The sequence below is a fragment of the Lactuca sativa genome, chromosome 5 (assembly GCF_002870075.4).
Source record: "Lactuca sativa cultivar Salinas chromosome 5, Lsat_Salinas_v11, whole genome shotgun sequence".
Classification (NCBI taxonomy): Eukaryota; Viridiplantae; Streptophyta; class Magnoliopsida; order Asterales; family Asteraceae; genus Lactuca; species Lactuca sativa.
The window spans coordinates 257691546-257702789 of record NC_056627.2 but is presented as its reverse complement, the minus strand read 5'-3'; the positions used below and the strand labels follow the sequence as shown (position 1 = coordinate 257702789).

Genomic DNA, 11244 nt, shown 5'->3' with positions numbered 1-11244 from the left:
TGGTGCATTGTTTTGAACATGTATATAAGGTTGTCTCCTTCATTATATTAAGCATATAAATTCAACTTTTTACTTATGAATGTTTTTAGGTGGCCCATTGGTTTTTAACATGTATATAAAACTGAAATCATTTCTATTTAAATTTTTGTTTGATTTGTACAGAATTTGAATTATATCTATGCTAAATGACAAAATAATCTTCTTTTTTCAATTTTTAATTATTACATGTTTGTGCTATAAATTGTTAAAAATAAATTATAAATCATTATAATCTTTAAATATTATTTTTTATGTATGATTTTTTTAATTATAAAAGTTGGTTATTCTATAAAAATGATTAAATTAGTGGCCACAAAACAAAACACATTTTTTTTTTCATTTTCTATACAAATCTAGTTTATTATTATTATTATTATTATTATTATTATTATTATTATTATTATTATTATTATTATTATTGTCTTGGTGTTTTTTATGTATGTTGTGTTATGAAAAATAATTAAAATTTTAATTTTACAAATGAACACCTAATAATTAAGAAATATTTGGTAATTGATGATTTATGATTATCTTTTAGTTATTTGAGTTATTTTGAACAATATTGCTTTATTATTTAAAGTATAAACTTATTCATCATTTCTTTTTAATTAATCCATGTAATAAAACAATCCACTCGGACCAGGGTGAAGCCTATTTAGCAATAACGACATTCGACATAGCGCGGCGATCAATGGAACCTGCAAAAACTTTTTCCAACGAAAATTCGAGCAACAATGATTTCTTTTACTATCCTTTTTTTGGGGTCAAAATTTAAATTTCAAATATGAGACATTGGTAATTCATATAAGATGTGTATGAGATTTTTATGGCCATATTTATGCACATGTGGCTAAGAGGGTTTTCTTTTCACCCTCGTCTTGAGATAATTTTTGTCTTAAGGACCATGCATTTTTTCCTTCGGTTGAGTAGTAGACTTTATTATCAGCTCAATATAGAGGTGTGCGACTTTTAGTCCCAATAAATGGGTTTATGGTCTGCTAGGTAGGAATCTCCTGAGCTGAAAGTTCCATACATGCCTTATGCTGCTCAAGAACCGGTGAATCTTTGTACACATTCAATATATAATATAATATTATTGATTTGCTCCTCCTGTCATCCAATACAATATGGACCCTGAAAACTGATTACATAAACCCATTTTCAATAATAGAATGATCCTTTAACCCATATGCTAAATGTGGCTCGAGCATTCACATGGAGAATTTAGAGCAATTGAAACTCAATGAAGCACTTGGGTATGACATTCCCATTTTTACGGCTATAAAAGACTAGTTTTGTTTATGCTTTATAAAAATCAGAGTACCTCTTTTAATAAAAATGTTGCGGAATTTGTTCTCAGAAAAAGATAATAAATACGTTATCAAAGCATTTCCGAATAAATGTATTTTTATTCATTTTAAAACATTTGGGATGACATCGTCACTACAGAAACATAAGTATAAACAGAACTTACATTCATTATCACTAGTGATTTGCATCTCCTTAATCTCTCAGTGTAATGTAACTTTATATCGACATTGGCAAACCTGGTGAGTACATAGGGATTTCAATCCCACAATGTTATATTATATATATAATTTAGATCTCAAAAAATATACAATTTTCCCCATATATATAATCGACTCTTACCCCACCCTGTCAATCCTTACAATGAGACTATCCATACTCTCGGACATTAAATTTTACCTCTTACTCCCGGATTTAATCCATACTCTCGAATCAATATTTGTGCTCATTCCATGCTCTCACATTAGGGACAAATGTCTATGTCTAAATCCATACTCCCAGATTAATGACGAATAACTATGTCCTGTCCATACTCCCGGAATAAAGACAATTGACTATGTCTTAATCCATACTTCCGGGTTAATGACAATTGACTAAGTCCAATCCATACTCTCGGACTAGGTACGAATAACTATGTCTAATCCCAAAGAGTGTCATCATATATAAAGAGTGTCATCGTATCCAAGTGAGTCATCACATCCAAGTGTGCCATCACATCCAAGCATGCCATCACATCCAAGCATGCCATTAAATCCAAGCATGGCATGAGATCCAAGCGTGACATCACATCCAAATGTGCCATCGATCCAAGTGTGCCACCATATCTAAGTGTGACATTAGAATGCCCTAAATACCCAAGTCACATTTAACACTACTGTCTGATGCTTTTTGAGGTATTGACAATATGAAAGTATAAAATGAAGTAAATGAGATAAAACTGGAATAGAAACAACGACGACTTGGAGAATCTTTATATATTTACTGACAAGGTGTTCTTATTGCATTTCTCAGTGTATTTTCTATAACTATGATACGAATAAATCGGGTAGGTAAATAATAAAGCAAGTTTGTTCTACTACCAGTATTTAATTGTTATTTATTTTCCCAATAAAGTCAATAAGGTAGTGTTTGTCATACGGAACTGGATTGAACGAGACTGAACTGAACGGAACAATATATATATATATATATATATATATATATATATATATATATATATATATATATATATATATATATATATAGAGAGAGAGAGAGAGAGAGAGAGAGTTAGATTCATGTATGAATTTTAATTATTGTATGAATGTATGACTGATTTTGGACCACTCATTTGGTAAGAGTATTATAGTAATTTAGTTATTTAAATTAATTATTATCTTAATTAAATCCTTATGTTTATGGAAGATAATTTGAATTTTAACTCAAATTCCTAGTTTTATGGAATGAAAGCATCTTTTGTGCAAATTACGTTCATTCTACCAAGAACCATCGTTACTCCAGCATTCATCATACGCCATCAACAACATAAAACCAACATTGACACCTGTTCGTAACGTACAATAGTAAACTCTTATTCCACAAATACTTCAAGTTACCATATAACGTCAGTTACCGTCTTCACCAAATCTCCACCACCACCCACCATTAACATACACCTGTATAAACCAAGCCACCATCGCATATATTCCATCTTGTTATCATTATCTCCGTGTCGTCTTCAATTTGTTAATCAAAACCATCACAAAAGACAAACATGTTCATCACATCTTCATAGCAGTACACCACCACCATATCCTCTCCATACAACAATTATTCAATGAAGTCATATCAAGTTCTTGTTTCTAGAAAACACACTAACAAGTAAGAGATAGAGAGAAGAGGAACAAAGGTTTCTTCAAGGTGCTATATTCTTAAAGAATGTTAAATATTGCATTCTTCAAGCATTCTTTATAAAAAGGGTTGAATTCTTCAAGAATGTTTAGATTCTTCAATAATTATTCAGATGTATAAAAATATGTATATTATTACATACATACAAGTCAGAATTTCATGTCAAATTATGAATTTTTCTTCTACAATCTCGCATAATGTACTTGATGTACGTTCTTGAATATGCCATCTTATCTTATATTTTTCATTCTCTTATAATTCTTGAAGAATTATTAAGTTGTATAAATATATTTGTAGTGTTATAGATATGCAAATCAAACTTTTATGTCAAATTCTGATATTTTATTCTTCATTCTCACAGAATGTAAATGATGTTCTTCCTTAAACCTGATATCTTATTTTTATCTTCTTTATTCTCTCATAATGTACATTCTCAAATAGATTTAGTTTTATTATCCATCCTCATACCATGTACTTCATGCACACAATTCATAAGATTAATTTAAGAATGATAAGAATGGATGCAACCATATTAGAGAATATTAACATTAGTGAGAATGTTTTTGAGATTTCCCTAAATAATTGAAAATGTATTTTTGTGAGAATGTTTATTAGATTACCTGCACTGTTAAAAATCTATGTTCATAAAACTAATGTTAGAATGATAAGAATTGATGCCACAATATGTTACTTCAATTTCCTTAAAAAATAAGAAACGTATAAGCATGTTTGGAATCATGGACAGATTAAATGGTGCACCCTAAACTATTCATTTTTTAATTATAGTGGTTAGAATTTGGTCATACATTTAATCCTAATCCTCTCTCTCTCTCTCTCTCTCTCTATATATATATATATATATATATATATATATATATATATATTGGTTAGAATTTGATCATACATTTAATCCTAATCCCCTCTCTCTCTCTCTCTCTCTCTCTATATATATATATATATATATATATATATATATATATATATATATATATATATATATATATATATATATATATATATATATATATATATATATATATAGCTTGTTAATACATTCACAAAATGGTAAAATTACTTGATTGTCATGTCTTTTAGTATATAGTAATAATTATTAAAGATATATTTTATTTTTTTGTGCTAAAAAAGGTTACATATAAATATACAAATCTCATTTTGTTAAAATCAACCGGACCCCTCCTTTGTTATCTCACTTCGTAATATGATTTTCTCATCTCATTTTTTATTTTTCCAATTAACTAACTAAAATACACAATATCTTCCTCTTCTTTACTCCCTCTTTGTAACCAAAGAGTGTAAAATCCATAGAAATTAAACGTTCCCCTATGTAGTCAGAAAAATCACCTCTCGATCGCACTCTAGATCCTTGATTATCTGAAGAAATTAGTAAGCCTTGCGCTGGAAGTATTGTGGGCATTTGACTTTGTGTTTGATTCACTAAAATCTAATTGATCAGATGTAAATAGGAACTAGGAATCTTAAATAAATGGTGTTTTGATTTTTTTTAGAATGGCATTGTAGTAGTATTTTTATAGCTTAGCAATTTACAATCTGATTTTTGATGTTGTTTAAGATGTGAGTAGAAGAGAGGAACTTGTTACAAAACGGAACTTGCCAGACAAAATGATGGTGGAGATTGTAACGACCCAATTTTCACGTCCAAAAATTTCGTTTGTAAAACATTACTTAGAAAGCATTAATGATTATAACATTGTTTAATTAAACCATTTCACATCGAAAACCTAATTTGAAATCCACAACATGTAAATAATCAAAACATCAGAGTATCAATCCCAGAATAAGCTCATAATTGCGGAAACAAGAGAGTGTGTGTGTGACGTGCTGCTACCGCGCCGACTCCTTTCCCCTAGCTGAGGAGGTACCTGAAACCAAAATTGAAAAAACTTAAGCACAAAGCTTAGTGAGTTCCCCCCATCGTACCACATACCATACAAACACATAACATACATACTGCCAGGCTATTCTGGGGTGCCTGTCTACCCGGTACGGCCATTCTGGGGTGCCGACTATCCGTGCGGCCATTCTGGGGTGCCGTCCTACCCGTGTCAAGCCATTCTGGGGCGCTGACCTACCCATGTCGAGCCATTCTGGGGTGCTGACTACCCTTCGGTCCTAACAACCGAACCTCGGGGACTATTTCACCCCCTACTACTACTATCACATTTACACATAACATAAACATATTATCAGACATATCTGGGGTGCTTGAACTACCCTTCGGTCCTAACAACCGAACCCGAGGACTGATCCCCTCCTACTACCTCTATCGCATAAACATAACAAGCCAGCATGCAACACATCATCACATACTGTTAGACGTATCTGGGGTGTCTGACTACCCTTCGGTCCTAACAACCGAACTCTACTACTTTCACATACAACATATCAAGCTAGCACATAACATATCAGGTAGTAGCAATCCTAGATGATATCACAAAGACAATCATCTATCATACGAACCCTACTGGTGGGCCGGCATTGTGGCCGTAAACCCACCGCTACTAGAAGGTAACTCACCTCGAAGTAGCTGCTGATCTGCTCGGGAACTGACTGTCTACTGCTGCTGCTGCTGCTCCGGAAATCCTCCGGCTGCAACTCCCACAACATACTCAATCAATCACTGCTAACTGACCTTTGGGTAAAATGACCATTTTACCCCTGATCATGTCATAAGTCAAAGTCAGAGTCAACTTTCAGTTGACCCGACTCGCCTAGTTGGCTCTCCAACTCGCCGAGTCCCTATCCAATCGATTGTCCTGGATCCCCTCCCTACTCGTCGAGTTAGGCGTTGACTCGACAAGTTCTTCTTCTAAACTGAGGTTCAAGTCCTTCATCCTACTCGCCGAGTTGTATGAACAACTCGCCGAGTTCATCTTCATCCGAAGAACACTATATGCTGTGACTCGCCGAGTTGTATGAACAACTCGCCGAGTCTGTTCTTGATCTAAGGAGATTGCCTTGAACTCGCCGAGTCAGGGCATGGACTCGCCGAGTTCCTCCATGGATGAGTTTGGCTTCCAACTCACTGAGTCACACCCCGTGACTCACTAATCGCACTCGACACAACGAAAAGGGGACAACTCGGAGACTCGCGAGCAGACTCGCCGAGTCATCGCCATGCAATCACTATATACGCGATTTTGCTCGATTCCAGTCTATGCCATTCACAGATCTGGGTTCCTAGAACATGAATGACACGTAAAGTTTCCAAATTTACGTGTAGATACTCACCAATGAGGGATTTAGGGCTCAAAATGCCTCAAAAGGGTAGATCTAGGGTGAACAAGCAACATGGGTCCATAAAGGTAACGGATCTGTGCTCCTGGAGCTCAATCTTGCCTAGATCTAAAGGCCAATCAACTTATTACGACTTATATTGCACATACAAGCTTGGGGAAGGGCTCAAGAAAGACTTAATGGAGCAATAAGCATAAAAACAGAGGGAAAACGGGTTATACCTCAAAGAAATTACTGAGGGGACACTAAGATGCTTGGCTTCCTTCCCTTCCTCTTGATCTACACCACTTCCTTCACAAATCCTTCAAGAATACACAAGAATGCTTCAAACTCTCAAGGAAATAAGCTTTGGAACGAGGGTTGGGAGCTCTGAGGTGAATGGGGGCTGGTTTGGGGCGGACATGAGGTTTAAATAGGGTGCAAACCCCTGAAACTTAGGGTTTAATCCAACAGCGGTGACTCGTCGAGTACAGGATATGGACTCGCCAAGTCGCCAACTTAAACATGTCCCGGGTCCCGTATCTTCTCGGCGAGTCGGTCCTATGACTCGCCGAGTCCAAGGCTAAAAAAATGGATAATACTCAAGTGAGATTTACGTACCAGGAACCAGGTGCTATAGAGACCAAGATGTGGAGTTAAGATCTTGATTTTTGATGGCATTTTCGTCAAAATGTTTTAGTCTAACTTTGTTCCATCCTTGAGTAGGACTAAAATTTAGAAAAATTGTTCCATTTAACTTGGCCTTTATTCCACAACCACCTTGTTTCATCCATGCCAAACGCTTCATCAAATGAACTTGTTCTATTTTGTTCGGCCCAGTCCAACCTACCAAACACAACCTAAATATACCACTACCTCTCCAACCTTTCAATCACACAAATAAAAAAATCGTAGATATTCTATAATAATTTGTGTTTATTCATCATGTATTCACCATCTTCTCCATACTCATCTAACACCAAAATGAATAAACTCGCTAAGAAAATTATGTTGCATGGATACATGAATTAACCGATAGCAACAAGGAGAAGGGGCAATATAAGAAGTGGGGATTAGCTAGAATTCAAGAAAGCTACACACCTTAAAAAACAGGAAGATATGAAAAAGCACATAGAGTCATTGAAGTAGATTCCAATTGGTGAAATACACGATCTTTCTTTGCTTTACCTTTATGAAAAGAATGAGAGGGATAAACATTTAGTGAAGAAGATTGAGGAGGCCATGAGAACATTGATGAAGAGAAACCGTGTCAATATCTTGTTTTAGGAAATAATATTTGTTTTTGAATTTGTGTTGTAATGTTTGTGTTATTCTGTTTTGATGTTATTGATATATCTTTTGTGTTTCTAGGTAGTTTGTAATGATATAACATATTCTTCATTATCAAAATGCAAGTGTTACAACATGTTTACAAATGACCCAAATCTTAACCTTAGTTCAACCTACCAAAAACCATGTTAATTACAAACCTAATACCAAAATGCAAAATAATCATGATTCCTGCTCCTTAACTGAAAATCAACACTTCATGATTATTGATGTTTTTCAGTAATCCCGATATTATCACACAACGGACCTTGCAAACATTGGAGGTTCAGTCAATCTTAAAAAACCACATTTAGAACCCTACAAGATAAAAAAAGTGTAAATTATTTTCTATTTTGTGACTATTGAAATCTTTTCTTTAGGCCAAGCAAGAAACCTACGACCAGGGCTTGTTGACGTCCAGGAGAAGTACCTATAGTCACCACTCTACCACAAAAGCACAACACCATTTGTAGTTTTTTTTTTTTTAAAACTTTGTAGGTCGAAGAAGAAAGAAATTTATGTCTTTATTTATGCACCCTGTGCCACATATGAGAAAGACTACAATGATCGATAAAAAAAACTTGTTCTTTAAGCACATGGTACAAATAGTAACAGTTTTACCATGAAAAATCAAAATCACTAAGAAATCCAAAATTATACTTCTGTTACAAAGTTCAAACATTTTTGAACCACAAATCATTAAAAAGAAGTAGTAACCACATTGACCATTTTTTTTATTAAGTTCTTACTTATAATGATTAGTTTTGTTTAAATCCATATATTAATTGCTTATCATTTTTATTACTATTAATTATTCGATGAAAATGCAATAAATAGAAAGAGTTGTTGCCAATGATATATCCAATAATGTGAACGTTCCTAAAATACGTGTTGGTGTAGTTGACTAGTCAATACACGAATTCCCAAGTGAGCCTGCCTAATGGAAAGTTGAACCGAGATCTGTTCATATACATCGCACCACACCCGTAATACCATACCTCAAACACACTCGCCGTTGATCCATCTTCCACCATTAAATCATCTTTTTCCACTCCGTCTTAAACACACACACACACAAAAAAAAAAAAACAAATTTTGTTAGAAACATGTCGTCTTCCAAACCATAAGCCATGTGTTCCTCCTCCACCACTACCACCACCACCACCACTCTTCCACCAACATTCGCCACCACCAATGCTGTCTTTGTCTTAACCGGCACTACCACCACCACAGTCTCCCTTTTTATCGACACTTTTGCTGTTGTTTCTTTCTTTGTTCTTCACCATGTCCGACAACTCAGCTTCTAGTCTTTTTTTCTCCGCCGCCGTCAACCACCTGTCACCATCGATCCAAGATTCCATCATCGACTCACTCATCGCCGCAGAACCCCATCACTCCCCGCATCCTGACTACCTCCTCCGATGCCAACGCCGCTCCGTCAATCTCACCCACCGTCAAGATTCCATCAACTGGATTCTTAACGTATGCTATGCTTATATTTACATGCATAAATCGCTATCTGCTAAAATCTTTTTCAATTGAATGCAGGCTCACTCACATCATCGTTTTCAACCAATAACCGCCATTCTTTCCGTCAATTACTTAGACCGGTTTCTCTCTTCCTCCGCCGCCTCTCTCCTGGTATTTAAACTTCTACACATTCAATTATTATGTAATTTCTACACGACCATGACGTTGGCATTTGTGAAAACAGGGGAATAATGGATGGGCGTTTCAGTTGTTATCGGTGGCATGTTTATCATTAGCTGCGAAAATGGAGGAGCCTGATGTACCTTTGCTTTTAGATCTTCAAGTTTTGGAGTCCCCTTTTATATTCGAACCCAAATCGGTTCAGAGAATGGAGCTTTTGGTAATGGAGAAACTCAATTGGAGGCTCCGATCGGTGACCCCTTTTGATTTTATCTATTATTTCATCTTCAAACTTCCACCTTCTTCTCGAACCAACGAACTCCATTTTCACTCGAAATGTTCGGATCTCATCATCAAGACCATTCGTGGTAAAACACGACCTGACCCGATTAGTTGATTCTTAATCACTTGATATGGTTTTTTTTTGTCAATAATTTTAGGTTTTGTTTATGAATGCCAGTGATCGACTTTTTAGGATTCCAGCCGTCTGTAATTGCAGCAGCGGCGGTGATTTCTGCCGCCGGTGAAGGAGTGGATGTACCGGAGAGTTACTACGAGAAAGTAAACAAAGTACTGATTCGTGATTTTCTTTGTGATTTTGTTTTCTTACATAAAAAGCGTGAAATTTAGAATCAGATTGTTGATTTGTTTTTTTAATTATTGAATTCTACAGGAAATGGTGAGAAGCTGTCATCAACTAATGGAGGAGTACTTGGTGGACACGTGCCCTTCGGCTGTTCATAAAGTCAGAAAGCAATGGAGACCTGATCAGCCACCGCCGAGTCCAGACGGTGTCCTGGATGCGGCGGCGACTTGCGTCAGCTGCGACACGCGTTCCGATAATCTTTTGTTTGTTCCGACGACACCCTCCGGCGACGACGACAGAGAAGCCAAGCGACTAAGGTTTAGTGTACAGGAAGAGCAGCCATAGTCCATAGATAAGCAATTTCTAATTTCTATTATTATAATATCTTGGATTAAGTAAAAAAGTGGGAACTTTATCTTTTTTTTTTTCTTTTTGTTTTATTTATAAATTTTGATCTGTCGTTTGATTATGAAAATGAAGGGTAGGGATCTTTGCTTTCAAACATTTTTAAAAAGTTCATATAAATAATATATAAATTTTTGAAAGCTGGCTGTGGAAGCTGTCAATTTAGCTGGATTTAGTTTTAATAAATTAATGTTAAATAATATTAACTAATTATTCTAACCAAAATAATCAATTAAATTACAAGTATTTTTCCAGATGTTTTAGTTTTATCAGAAAGGGTATGATATAAAAATTTAAATCATTTTTGTAATTTAATCTTAAAGGGTAGAATATTTTCTATTTTAATCATAAAAATTGTAGATTGGTATTGTTTTTATAAAATTTGATATTGTTATTATATAAAAGTTTAATTAATAGTTATAGTTTTTATTATTACTTATAATGATTATCGTTTTATCTATTAATATTATTATTGATGTTGTGATGAGAAAAACTTATCAGTATAAGTTAGAAATGAAATATGGGAATTGATTAAAACCCAAAAATAAAACCAGCAACCCAACCCAAACAAAATTATTACTGCCTCCGTCTCATATTAATAGTCCATGTTTCCTTTTTGGTTTGTTCCAAAATAATTGTCTACTTTTAAAAATAAATATGTCTTTTACCATAATACCCCTCATTATTAGTTAAATTACCATAAAATTAAATACAACTACCATAGAATTAAATGCAACATAAGAGTAAGACTGTCATTTCATTTAATAAAGTTAATGGTAATT

At 34.5% G+C, this 11244-nt stretch overlaps 1 protein-coding gene across 1 annotated transcript; it reads left to right on the top strand.

Moving 5' to 3' along the window:
• The first annotated feature begins 8720 nt into the window (after nt 1-8720).
• On the top strand, nt 8721-10478 carry LOC111887036 (cyclin-D1-1). The gene is made up of 5 exons (XM_023883258.3): nt 8721-9303; nt 9370-9462; nt 9536-9839; nt 9932-10041; nt 10145-10478. Exons 1-5 carry the CDS (start codon nt 9106-9108, stop codon nt 10400-10402), a joined length of 963 nt encoding a protein of 320 aa, XP_023739026.1. The 5' UTR covers nt 8721-9105; the 3' UTR covers nt 10403-10478.
• Nucleotides 10479-11244: the final 766 nt, after the last annotated feature.